This window comes from Eptatretus burgeri, chromosome 17 (assembly GCF_056783735.1).
Source record: "Eptatretus burgeri isolate ZD-2024b chromosome 17, Ebu_testis_v1, whole genome shotgun sequence".
NCBI classification, from domain to species: domain Eukaryota; kingdom Metazoa; phylum Chordata; class Myxini; order Myxiniformes; family Myxinidae; genus Eptatretus; species Eptatretus burgeri.
The window spans coordinates 6,172,842-6,186,975 of record NC_140977.1 but is presented as its reverse complement, the minus strand read 5'-3'; the positions used below and the strand labels follow the sequence as shown (position 1 = coordinate 6,186,975).

Genomic DNA, 14,134 nt, shown 5'->3' with positions numbered 1-14,134 from the left:
CTGCCACACTGCGCAGCACAACGACGTTCTCGAGCTGCAACTACCGTCCAAGCTCCTCCAGCTCTCCGGCCAGGTGTGCAGTCTCGTACGGTTGTTATTCGCTGGGAGTGCGAGTGGAGAGAGACGGTTTATTTGGGGCGTGGGCAAAAGGGTCTTCACCAAACCGTGAGAAGAGCAGGCTTTAGATCTCGCTGAGCATCCAATTGTGAGAAACTTATGGAAGTGAGAGGACATCACTGGCCACGGAAGGCCATGATTCGTCTCATCGCCAAGAAAGAGGCGTACGAGACGGAGACATGACCTCCTTGACCATCGGCTTCACTGAGGGATGAACCTGGTTACGGGAACGCGTGTTTTTGTGAGGTGAAGAGGTGTTTTTTGAGAACGATTCTTGTGGTGAAGGTCGATTTAAACCATGTTGTGGTGATCGAGTCACACCTCCCAATCCGAGAAGGCCTGGAGTTATTCACTGCATGGACGTCCCTCAATATGCTCACTGCACACGTTCATCATTCGGGCACTGTGGGAGCCTCCATCCCCTTCCCAGTTTGCGATCACGTGACTTAAAGATGGCGACGGTCAGCAATGGCACGAGGATCGCGGCGAAAGTCAAAGGAGGTAGTCGAGTCTGGCACGAGGATGAGGCGATCCTTTGGTCTCTTTGGGGTTAATGATGCTCGCAATGCATTCTGGATACTTAAAGCAAACGGGAAATAAACTCATCGCTTCGCTTTCCACGGAGTTGCACAAATGCATTGTGGATATTGTGTCTGCTCTTTTCAGGAAATGTGTCCGGAGCGAGACTTCAAGGTGATTCGTGGAGGCTTTTCGGAGAGACCCATTCACTGCCTGAAATACATACCTGAGCACAGGTCTCGTTTTCCAAAACATTTTAATTCGGGGATAAATGAGGGTACCCTGAAGCTGTGCGAGTGCAACTTTTGTTTGATTGCATCAAGTTTTGAAACAAACGAACAATCAAAAAAAATTTCACCCATCTTGGAATTCTCTTCCTCTGGGAGTGGATGGATGTAATTGGAATTGTCTGACCTATATAAGCAGTACTCATGTTTTTGTTTCGTATACGTAACCTGGGTTATTTTTTTAAATTTTGGGAGCAATTGAGGCAGCAGTCTGTTCCCTATACACTGCCCAAATATAATGTTATCACCAGTCGGGCCGAATCAGAATAATGTGTTGCACGCTTGGAACAAGATCGCTTCTCGTATCTATGGTAACAATGTACAATCCCTCCGTCTGTGGCCCAGGTTGCTGGTATCGAGTGGACCACCTGACAATTCCTTGCAGGTCTGGAAGATCGGGGTGGAAGACACTGGTGAGACGCACACACGCACGCACGCACACAGACAGCTTGAAACAAGTCTAACGGGCAAAATTTTTCCACTCGAGCTCAACGTTCCAACCATAACCCTGCAGATCTGATAAAGATGCAGCAGAGGATTTCAAACGAAGACCACGACAACCACTGGAGTCACGCGGACGTATCCAGCTCCAATGCAACGGATGTTCTTCATGGATCCTGTTCAAAAAACATCACCGTCAGCGACATTGGCACAGGACAGGCCTCCTACAGAGCAGGTGGAAATTGTCCCAACGGCAATGCATTGGAATATATAAATGGAGCGCCGTGACCTGACTTTTTACCCTTCGGAAGATCGACAAAATAGTTAAGTCAGACACGTCAATGCCACTTCTCAGATCAATATGCCAATTACTCTTCAAGGAGGTCCCCCTTAGGTTACTTGCACAACCTGCAGAGTTAGGATACATTTCCCTCCAGTTCATACGGTCCTTACTTTGAGCAATTTTCGTTTGTCGTCTCATTACTGCCGTGAAAACGAGCCGTGAGATGTCTGCATCAGACTCGAAGGTATTCAAAGACCCGAAATTGAGACCATCATGGGGGTTTCCACGTTCAAACAACCTGTGCAACAGACTTACGATTCGAACGACACTTGCATCCAAATCGCACTTCACTTTCTCTTCCTTATCGATCATGGAAGCAAAAATAGTACGTGGATAGGGTACGACGGGTTACCTGTCGCCGTCCCATCGACGTGAAGCGAGCCCGTTTGAACCGGAAATGTCTCAACCATTTAAAACTACTGACGCTGTAAAAATGTCCCCGTCCCCCTTTAAAAGTCCATCTTTGCCGTTTTCAGGCTCAAAACACGGAAACACCTCCTTGGCGGACTTGACGTTTCTCGACCGGCATAGCTTTCTCACCTGCACATCCAACGGTGATCTCTATCGCCTTGACACCCGTGTTCCTCCAGAGTCTCTCGAGCCGGCAGATTCGTCGACCACAGATCTGAAAGATGCCGTGCGGGGTGTGGCTGTGAGTGCCACCCAGGTGGCTCGTCTTTCTGCCTCAGGAACGTTCCACCTCTTCGATATCAGGGAACTCCAGTCGCCGGTGGGTACGGCCGGTGTGATGCCAAGCACTCCTGCCCTAGAGAGCGATCTGTGCGTTGCATGGGCTCCTCACCTTCCTGGGTACATCGCGATGTCCGGTAAGTAGTGTTTGCAGCACATCATTGGCTGGGAGCACACCTGCGCCACTGCTGAAGTGGCGTTATGGCAGGAATTAGTCATTTGTTCACGGTGCCGGCGAGAGCTTGCCCACTCTTTGCCAAGAACACCGTGGGACCTTTAAAGTCGACCAACTAATTCCGACAGCCGGCTCAACCCGGCTGGCACATGGAACGGTTCGACTCGTCTCAGTTGGTGCAGGTTCAACATTTGATCCACCCTGTCCCAAGTTTTCCCTCGATAGCACCATATCGGAATAAAAGAGCCAACAGGGAGCACCGTCTGTTGAAGCACTCCATCCGTTGGAGGCGACGCGATGCCAACTCTCCCAGCTGTTCGTATTCCATCGTGGACCCTTTTGTATCTTGTGCTCGGCCATTGTATACTGGTACGTTACTAAATTCTCTGTATTTCCGTGACTGGCATTGGCGCTCCATCCCATTGGATTAGCCGCACTCAAGTACTCACTTCGAGGGGAAAATGATGATGAACATAGCACAGCTTCATTCAAATTGTCGTCACACGATTACTATCATTATATCATCTCAACTGGAAATTTACCCAAAAACGTTACAAATTAGATGTCTTTACAATCGTATCAAAAACCGCAACTTAGTTGTTTTTGGCAAAGTTACGGAAAACCCTTTACTCCTGCTTGTGAAAAGTCAGTGATGATGTGGCTTTACTAAACACATCCAGCTTCATGACATTTGATGGCTTGTAAGGAGGTTAAGGTTAATGGTACATGATAGACGGTGAGGACTACCCTTCTTCTCGGTGTGTGCAACCCAACGGATTCATTGTTTTCCAGGTTTTGAGAGCATCGTGCAAATTTACGATACGTCCACGTGGAATTCCATCCCGAGGCAAGCCCTGCCGGTATTCACGCACGAAGGTCACGCACCGGGCAAAACGCATCCTCAGCACCCCAGGGTGAGTGCGCTCGCCTGGCATCCCCTCAAAGCACGGACTGTGTTTTCTGCCGACGAGTACGGAACGTTGCAAGCGTGGAACTGGGTTCCCGATTGACGCAAATTTAGATCCCGTCGTGCCGACCGACGAGGGAGAGACCACCAAACAATCGGATCGTCCAGAACAAAGTGGAGAACAATTTGCTTTACAAACTTTTATTGTTCCTTGTATGCCATTTCTGCCTTCATATTGTTACCACTTTTAATAGAACAGGAATGCTTTGTTACACAATGGGATAATAAATACAGCAATGCAAAGCTATTTTGACTTCGTTATTAATTTTAACATTGGAAAACAACACTCGGCAAGAGCAAGTGCTGCCATTTCATCCAATGCAAGCCTGCTGAGAGAGAGAGAGAGAGAGACTAAGAGAGAGAGAGAGTTTATAAGAATCTCACACCAGGAGGGCCTACCTCGTCTCGCAGATATTGGTCCGAAGATAGACGATAGAATCGGGTCACCAAATGGTTCACACAAAGTAAACCGAGCATTGGTTGTAGTCGGCATTGGTGCAAATTTGTGGAAATTCTCATTTCCCTCTGGAGATTTTGGTTTTCGAGGAAAGCCTCCCATGGAGATGACGGGGCGCCATCGAGTCGGCATTGAAGGGTTCGGCCGACGCCGTTTGCTCCGATTGGAGGCCGTGCGAGACTGGACTGCGGTGCCAACTGTAAACGTTTTCCACGTTGTTCGTAATCTTTCTCCAAATATCAATATCTAAAGTTTGTGGACTTCTGATGGGCAGAGACAGGGCCCAATGACCCAAGGTACGGTTTGTTAGGGTACGTTACAAGTCGGCGATTTAAAAAAAAGAGGAGGTGGAAACAAATTGCGATTAATAACGATAAAGCTTGGAATAAAAATAAAATAGCTAAAGCAACACTGGTACAGGAAAAACCGATAAAAATGAAAAAGTATTCCTCAACATCTTGGGGAAAACTCGCAGTGTCAACATTTCGCCGGACGCATCAGTTTGTGCAAACCGTAATATGCAATATCACACGAATTAGTGTACCATAAACATGCAAAGCTCCTCCGGGTACGAGCGCCCGTGTACCTACCTACCTACATCCATCAAGCTTTCGATAGCCGTTCACCAGCGATCGCTCGATTCTATCCTCCGCGCATCTACTGAACTCGTCGTTATATTATAGGCTGCCCACGACGAACGTTCGTAACGGAAAACCGCGAACAGAACAGCAGCAAAGCGACTAACAGCAGGAAGACGACAAATTCCTGACCTTAGGCTCCATCAAAAGCCACCGTGTTGTACCGAGACCTCCGCGATACAGAAGGAACTTCGGAGCCGTTAGCATGAAGGGTTTGTTTGCCGTAACGAAACTTGGTCGAGGTCCTCTATAAAGCCCAATTACTGTCGGCCTTAGTTTTAACGTCACCCTGATTATATACGATGCAACGGCAAAGCTCAAGTAGGTCACCATCACTACGTGGATGGAGCAACATTATCTCGCGCACATTCATGATACAAGAATGGATTTCACCAACTGTTCCTGCAACGATTGGACAACACGCGCGACTATTCCTCGCGTGAAAGCCGTTCCACGAACTTTTGCAATGCCGAGAGCAAGTCGTTGTTGAGTTGTCAAAAGGCGGTGTCGGGAATCACCCAAACGGTCGAGGATGATGCGGCCATGGGAGAAAAACGGAACGCTTCTGCTCGAGAGTTGAAGTCCAAGGAAAATTAAGGTTCTGCAAAATATTGACACAAATCCAGTGGGAAATATTCAGAAAGAGTGTCGGGCGGTCTGGCCTTTCTGGGTAAAAATAAAACACCAATTTTGCACGATTCCCGAGGGAACGTCGCCTTCATCCATGAACCAAAATATTGGTGCACGAGCGGTCATCCGAGCCATTAATGAGTGCGTTTCACAGCGCATCACCTGATAAGTGGGGCTTCAAAACGAGGTGTTGGCAAAACGGATGCCACAAACTTGCCAAGTAAACTTTGGCTTTTCCAACAGGAAAAACTTGGCAGAACACGATCGCTGTTTGGACGACATCCGGTCCGACGAGTAAGAACGAAAACCAAAATCGTGTAATCTGGCCAAGAACAACGGATGAAGATGCTGTGGGTGATTTTGTGCCACCATGTTGATGTATTCCAGTAATGGGTGGTGACGCACTCTCCTGTGTGACAACCTCAGACCTCTTACGAACAAGAAGTGATCGCGCCTTACGAACAAAACCGTCTTGATCCCAACGAGGTAGCACAATGCCCAACGTGCGCGTGCCGCCCCCGTGGCCCGCCAAGGCCAGATAGTTTTTGGATAAAATCTGAAGGCGAGACATTTTGGATCAGCAATCGAGTCCAATACAGCAGTGTCCATTACTCGATGAGTATTTCATAAGGAAGACTTGTATGTGGACATAAAGAAGAGGATGTAATGAAGGAAACTGTGGAAAACGATGAATGCCATACGGCTTGAAGCTATCGGCATTTGCAAGTCGTCTGGTTTAAAAGCTGTTGGAGGAGAGAATTTCTATCCGTCTTTACGAATCACATATGCGAAACCTTTCGTTGTTTGTTTGTCATCCCTCGATTATAAGCAGCGGCCTGCCGAGCAATAAGCTTTTTCATCCGGGGCTTCAGACGATCATTTGGTTTAATTGCTCAAATAGCTGCATGACTTATGTAAACAGATTTGCATTCATGATACAAAATGCGAGGGAAGGGAAAGGGACATCCGGAAGATCAACGTACACCACGACGACTGTGAAGAAATCAACGTTCACATCAATAACTTCTCTGCAGCCAATTACCTGAAGAACCACCACGTCAAGAACTTTCCCCGGTTTAGACTTGGAATTCAAACTTTGAACCACTTTTAAACTTACACCAATTACCCAACCCTCCACCAATCCAACCACAGACACCGTGACAAACTCAAGCCCCTGCCCAAAAAAGGTAAAAGAGAAACACTGACTTCCTGGAACCTCCAATGTTACGGCAAGCAAACCTCAACGTGGCCCAAATATAAATAAATATGGAAAGCAAACAACAACAACAAACCGAGCAGCATCGCGCAAGAATGGGATCATTGAAGTCGATCCCCAGGCCCCAACACTGACAGTAGAGCAAATAATAAGCACGGCACAGCAGGCCGGAATGAGTAGTGAACAAAGCAACCGTGGCAGCGACGACACGGAGGAATAAAGTGAGGAAACGAGACTAAATTGAATACTGCTTATACATGAGGTAAATGAACAAGATCGGTACGACATGGGTGTCAATAACTTATTAATAATTATCATCCCCTCCATTTTCCTTCACTCAATCACACACACACACACACCAAGGTACCTTAACCATCAACAGAACAAAATTCGACCTCAATGCCTCCTCGACTGTTGGGACGACGAGTCACAGGACAAATTGATGCTCCGAGGACGTTCAGACGACCGGACAAACGGAAGCCAGACATGTTCCGCGTAGCGGCGTTGCGTCTACAGAGCACACTGCATTCTAATCAAGACGAATCCAAATCGTGTTGGACTTTTCATGACCTGAATCAAACTCGACATCGTTAAACGATTCCGATTTGCGAAAGAACACATCAGCAAGTGAGCAAAAGGTGAACAGATCGTTCTTGAGGAAGCCAGCAGAGGGAGCTTACACATTCCAGCTCGAAACCAATCGGCTTCATCCAGTTTATACCATTACCAAATCGAATCGAGCCCATTCCATCACCAAAACCAATCAACCTCAGAGCATAACCAAATCCAATCGAGCTTAGACCATCACCAAAACCAATCGACCTCATCGAGTTGCTACCATTATCAAATCCAATCAAGCTTAGACCATGACCAAAACCAATCAAGCGAAGACCATGACCAAATCGAATCGACCTCATCTAGTTTATGCCATTACCAAATCCAATCAAGCTTCGATCATGACCAAAACCAATTAACCTTAGACCATTACCAAATCCAATCAAGCTTCAACCATGACCAAAACCAACCAATCTTAGACCATGACCAAAACCAATAAAGCTTAGACCATGACCAAATCAAATCAACCTCATCTCGTTTATACCATTACCAAAACCAATCAAGCTTAGACCATGACCAAATCAAATCGAGCCTCGACCATCATCGAATCGAGCCTCGACCATCACCAAATTAAATCAAACCTAGACCATCACCAAATTAAATCAAACCTAGACCATCACCAAATCGAATCGAGCCCAGACCATCACCGAATCTAATCAAACCTTGACCATGACCAAATCTAATCGAGCTTAGACCATTACCAAATTGAATCAAACCTCGACCATTACTAAATCCAATCACAATAATCGAGTATATACCATTACCGAATCCAATTGAGCTTGGACCATCGCCAAAACCATTCGAGCTCAGTCCATTACCAAAACCAATAAACCTCATCTAATTTATACCATTACCATAACCCATCATGCTGGTGTTGGCTTAATGGTTAGGGCGGCGGGCTTTGGATATTGGGGTGCTGAGTTCAAATCACGCTCAGCTGTTGAATTAATACCAGGTGGGGTGAACTCGGCCTGCCATCCTTCAGAGGTCGGCACAATGAGTGCCAGCATGCTGCTATACTGTGTCGGAGTGGCGACCCGTCCAGGATTGTGCCCAATAGCCAAGGAGACCGCTTAACCAGCACCAACGCTCTGAACAGAGTATGGTCCCAAAACATCATCAACATAACCCATCGAGCTCATCTGGTTTATACCATTACCACATCCAATCAACCTCGTCCAGTTTATGCCATTCACAAAACCAATCGAGTTTAGACCATTACCATAACCAATCTGGTTTCGACCATGACCGAAACCAATCGACTTCATCTCGTTTATACCACAACTAAAATCAATCGACGTCATCGAGCAAAGCCCATCGGGTATCCATCCTCGCCTGTTGACAGATTAACTTTGGAAAATGATAGCCACTCTATCGTGCAACCTCAACATTCAGCCCACTTTCACAGTACACGATCTGTTCCATTCCAAGCAACCACAGCAACTCAACAACAATTGTTTCTCCTTTGGTATTGCAAAGGTCAAAGCAAATCCAAGTGGAACTCCTTCGTTCACCCCACACACACACACACACACACAATTGCTCGCAACTTCACCGCAACAAAGCTTGGAGCAATAAGCCAGCGGTTCCATGCACAGCGAGATGGCAGGAGAAGCACGGCATGCAAAGTTTACGAGGAGAGGCCGGGAGATGGAAACTCAGAGTGTGCACATGGGACGGTTCGATTTTATGCCGTTCAGGAAACAGCAGACTCGATAGGTTAGTGACGGTTGTTGCTCGTGCTTTTAAAGGCCTCGCATCGATTGAATAAATATTTGTTCAAGTGTAGCTATTAAAATTCATTGAGGAAGAATCTCTAATTGAGTTTTACATATGCAGTGCGAGCCTGTCTTTTGCATACTAACCTCAAAAAAAAAAAACAATGCCAACTAAAGGTTTACCAAAGCTTCAGGTACACTCAAAGAAAACAGGGAAAAGGGATGTGATGAGCTGCAATACAGCTAGCATTTGAAGCAAGATGCCTTTTTCAAGCAAGGCCTCTGTCTCCATTGCCAAAACGTCAGTTCGGTGCACACAGCACTCCAGGAACCGCGACCGGTCGAATAACCCAAGGACAGAAAAGATTAGGGAGGTGAACATCACATTGCAGAGCAAAGCGGTTCACTTTACCAGCCAAATGCTGCCAACTCTCGCATCATATTTCCAATACAAGATGATCGTGTTGGTAACATGAGTCAAACACTGACTGGTAACCAAGGGAGGTAGGTGGTGACCAAAGGAACCACGAGATGGGCTCGGGTTTTCTTTGCCGTACTCCTTCGATTCGATGCCGACCCAAACCCTGAGAAGGTCCAGTTGAGGTTGTGTTGTTCGGCCTCACAGAAAGGGGTTTGTCGAGGTACTGCCGGTGGGATAAACAGCCCCCGCCGCACCAGTCTGCGGAAAGAAAACGTACACGGAACACGACCACGCTTCAGCTTGACCTGAGCTTTCAGACACGGCACGCTTCTTCCGAACGCGTGATGAACAAGCATCCCCGTGCAACAAAACATGCCCTTATGCTTCACTGAGGGAATAGAATCAAAGAAGGCTTTGCAAGAAATGTAATCGCAAACTCACTTCAGTCACAGACAGTAAAATCAAAGTCACGCTTTGTGATCGAGTTGAGCATTTTTGGAATTCAAATTCACAAACCACAGACAAGGTTGGTAAAGCATCGGTGCCTACCATGAAAGGGTTGGTGGCAATGCCAGCAATGGGCTGCGCAAACGGCACCGAGGCGGCCTTGGACTGCGTGAACGGCGTGTACGGCGTACCTGCACACACGGGAATGGCAGGTATTCTTAAAAACTCAATGTCGACCGCATCACATGATACCTTTGAGCATGACGTGCCGTCTCTCGGACCCGGTTCCACCCAAACACACTTCCCACGAATCAAGTTGATTTTCCTCAGGTGCAGGTGAAACTTTTCATTTTTACGGGACTCAAACTTACAACGACAATGTGGCAATTTAGTGTCGTGCCCCCAGGCCGAGACAATGGCAGAAATATTTGCCTGAATGTACTGGAGGAAGCATTGCAGAGCGAAGATGGAACATAGTCTCACCTGGTATTTACCAAGGTGACCTCTTTCACACAATGATCCACCGAGTGTGACCCCCTTATGGATTAAAAATAATTTTATAATTCATCATTTAAGTGTTTTAAATGGAAAGTTTATAATGATTTCTTTGCTGAGCAAAGCGACCTGGGTTTGATGCTATTTATTAAACGCCGAAGAATTAACGGTACAGATTACATAAAATATCGGGATAGACAAACACACACTCAGGAACGCATGTGGCCGACTTGGACATATTCCACAATGAAAGTACAAATTCAATTTGTAGTTAAATTAGACATAAATGTTAAGATTAGAATTAAAATATCTCATCGAAATGTGGCTGAGGTCGTCAGGATGAACTCGTCGAGTTCATTGGTGTTAAGCACCTCAGACCACAGGTGGAGCGGACACACAATCAGGAACGGGTGTGGATAACGTGAACGTAACCATGGTAGCCCCAGGTTACAGAATACAAAACACTATGGTGGTCTTCATTTACAGAATACAAAACACTCCGGTGGTCTTCATTTACAGAAAACAAAACACTACGGTGGTCTTCATTTACAGAAAACAAAACACTACAGTGGTCTTCATTTACAGAATATAAAAAACACTACGGTGGCCTTCATTTACAGAAAACAAAACACTACGGTGGTCTTCATTTACAGAATACAAAACACGACGGTGGTCTTCATTTACAGAAAACAAAACACTACGGTGGTCTTCATTTACAGAATATAAAACACTACGGTGGCCTTCATTTACAGAAAACAAAACACTACGGTGGTCTTCATTTACAGAATATAAAACACTACCGTGGTCTTCATTTACAGAAAACAAAACACTACGGTGGTCTTCATTTACAGAATATAAAACACTACGGTGGCCTTCATTTACAGAATACAAAACACTACGGTAGTCTTCATTTACAGAATATAAAACACTACCGTGGTCTTCATTCTCACAATATAAAACACTACGGTAGTCTTCATTTACAGAATATAAAACACTACCGTGGTCTTCATTCTCACAATATAAAACACTACGGTGGTCTTCATTTACAGAAAACAAAACACTACGGTGGTCTTCATTTACAGAATACAAAACACTAAGGTGGCCTTCATTTACAGAAAACAAAACACTACGGTGGTCTTCATTTACAGAATATAAAAAACACTACGGTGGTCTTCATTTACAGAAAACAAAACACTACGGTGGTCTTCATTTACAGAATACAAAACACGACGGTGGTCTTCATTTACAGAAAACAAAACACTACGGTGGTCTTCATTTACAGAATATAAAACACTACGGTGGCCTTCATTTACAGAAAACAAAACACTACGGTGGTCTTCATTTACAGAATATAAAACACTACCGTGGTCTTCATTTACAGAAAACAAAACACTACGGTGGTCTTCATTTACAGAATATAAAACACTACGGTGGCCTTCATTTACAGAATACAAAACACTACGGTGGTCTTCATTTACAGAATATAAAACACTACCGTGGTCTTCATTCTCACAATATAAAACACTACGGTGGTCTTCATTTACAGAAAACAAAACACTACGGTGGTCTTCATTTACAGAATACAAAACACTACGGTGGCCTTCATTTACAGAAAACAAAACACTACGGTGGTCTTCATTTACAGAATATAAAACACTACGGTGGTCTTCATTTACAGAAAACAAAACACTACAGTGGTCTTCATTTACAGAATATAAAAAACACTACGGTGGTCTTCATTTACAGAAAACAAAACACTACGGTGGTCTTCATTTACAGAATACAAAACACGACGGTGGTCTTCATTTACAGAAAACAAAACACTACGGTGGTCTTCATTTACAGAATATAAAACACTACGGTGGCCTTCATTTACAGAAAACAAAACACTACGGTGGTCTTCATTTACAGAATATAAAACACTACCGTGGTCTTCATTTACAGAAAACAAAACACTACGGTGGTCTTCATTTACAGAATATAAAACACTACGGTGGCCTTCATTTACAGAATACAAAACACTACGGTGGTCTTCATTTACAGAATATAAAACACTACCGTGGTCTTCATTCTCACAATATAAAACACTACGGTGGTCTTCATTTACAGAAAACAAAACACTACGGTGGTCTTCATTTACAGAATACAAAACACTACGGTGGCCTTCATTTACAGAAAACAAAACACTACGGTGGTCTTCATTTACAGAATATAAAAAACACTACGGTGGTCTTCATTTACAGAAAACAAAACACTACGGTGGTCTTCATTTACAGAAAACAAAACACTACGGTGGTCTTCATTTACAGAATACAAAACACTACGGTGGCCTTCATTTACAGAAAACAAAACACTACGGTGGTCTTCATTTACAGAATATAAAAAACACTACGGTGGTCTTCATTTACAGAAAACAAAACACTACGGTGGTCTTCATTTACAGAATACAAAACACGACGGTGGTCTTCATTTACAGAAAACAAAACACTACGGTGGTCTTCATTTACAGAATATAAAACACTACGGTGGCCTTCATTTACAGAAAACAAAACACTACGGTGGTCTTCATTTAAAGAATATAAAACACTACCGTGGTCTTCATTTACAGAAAACAAAACACTACGGTGGTCTTCATTTACAGAATATAAAACACTACGGTGGCCTTCATTTACAGAATACAAAACACTACGGTGGTCTTCATTTACAGAATATAAAACACTACCGTGGTCTTCATTCTCACAATATAAAACACTACGGTGGTCTTCATTTACAGAAAACAAAACACTACGGTGGTCTTCATTTACAGAATACAAAACACTACGGTGGCCTTCATTTACAGAAAACAAAACACTACGGTGGTCTTCATTTACAGAATATAAAAAACACTACGGTGGTCTTCATTTACAGAATACAAAACACGACGGTGGTCTTCATTTACAGAAAACAAAACACTACGGTGGTCTTCATTTACAGAATATAAAACACTACGGTGGCCTTCATTTACAGAAAACAAAACACTACGGTGGTCTTCATTTACAGAATATAAAACACTACCGTGGTCTTCATTTACAGAAAACAAAACACTACGGTGGTCTTCATTTACAGAATATAAAACACTACGGTGGCCTTCATTTACAGAATACAAAACACTACGGTGGTCTTCATTTACAGAATATAAAACACTACCGTGGTCTTCATTCTCACAATATAAAACACTACGGTGGTCTTCATTTACAGAAAACAAAACACTACGGTGGTCTTCATTTACAGAATACAAAACACTACGGTGGCCTTCATTTACAGAAAACAAAACACTACGGTGGTCTTCATTTACAGAATATAAAAAAACACTACGGTGGTCTTCATTTACAGAAAACAAAACACTACGGTGGTCTTCATTTACAGAATACAAAACACGACGGTGGTCTTCATTTACAGAAAACAAAACACTACGGTGGTCTTCATTTACAGAATATAAAACACTACGGTGGCCTTCATTTACAGAAAACAAAACACTACGGTGGTCTTCATTTACAGAATATAAAACACTACCGTGGTCTTCATTTACAGAAAACAAAACACTACGGTGGTCTTCATTTACAGAATATAAAACACTACGGTGGCCTTCATTTACAGAATACAAAACACTACGGTGGTCTTCATTTACAGAATATAAAACACTACCGTGGTCTTCATTCTCACAATATAAAACACTACGGTGGTCTTCATTTACAGAAAACAAAACACTACGGTGGTCTTCATTTACAGAATACAAAACACTACGGTGGCCTTCATTTACAGAAAACAAAACACTACGGTGGTCTTCATTTACAGAATATAAAAAACACTACGGTGGTCTTCATTTACAGAAAACAAAACACTACGGTGGTCTTCATTTACAGAATATAAAACACTACCGTGGTCTTCATTCTCAGGATATAAAACACTACGGTGGTCT

The 14,134-nt window shown here is 44.0% G+C and overlaps 2 protein-coding genes across 8 annotated transcripts in view; one reads left to right on the top strand and one right to left on the bottom strand.

The window, feature by feature from the left end:
• The window catches only part of WDR73 (WD repeat domain 73), a 5,099-nt gene extending 1,313 nt beyond the window's left edge, over positions 1-3,786 (top strand). The window contains exons 3-8 of one of the 4 annotated variants that reach the window (XM_085862557.1): positions 1-73; positions 784-872; positions 1,269-1,336; positions 1,438-1,599; positions 2,298-2,534; positions 3,365-3,786. The exon at positions 1-73 is cut by the window's left edge and continues 16 nt beyond it. In XM_085862557.1, coding sequence (XP_085718683.1) covers positions 1-73; positions 784-872; positions 1,269-1,336; positions 1,438-1,599; positions 2,298-2,534; positions 3,365-3,582 — 847 coding nt within the window. In that variant the 3' untranslated portion in view covers positions 3,583-3,786. The other 3 variants (XM_085862558.1, XM_085862556.1, XM_085862559.1) reach the window with 3 other exon arrangements.
• A 1,230-nt stretch (positions 3,787-5,016) lies between these two features.
• AGFG1 (ArfGAP with FG repeats 1) overlaps positions 5,017-14,134 on the bottom strand; it is an 85,985-nt gene continuing 76,867 nt past the window's right edge. For all 4 annotated transcript variants that reach the window (XM_085862554.1, XM_085862555.1, XM_085862552.1 and 1 more), the window contains 2 exons: positions 9,784-9,872; positions 5,017-9,492 (listed from right to left, as the gene is read on the bottom strand). In XM_085862554.1, the coding sequence (XP_085718680.1) occupies positions 9,433-9,492; positions 9,784-9,872 (149 nt within the window). In that variant the 3' untranslated portion in view covers positions 5,017-9,432. The remainder of the gene's footprint in view (positions 9,493-9,783; positions 9,873-14,134) is intronic.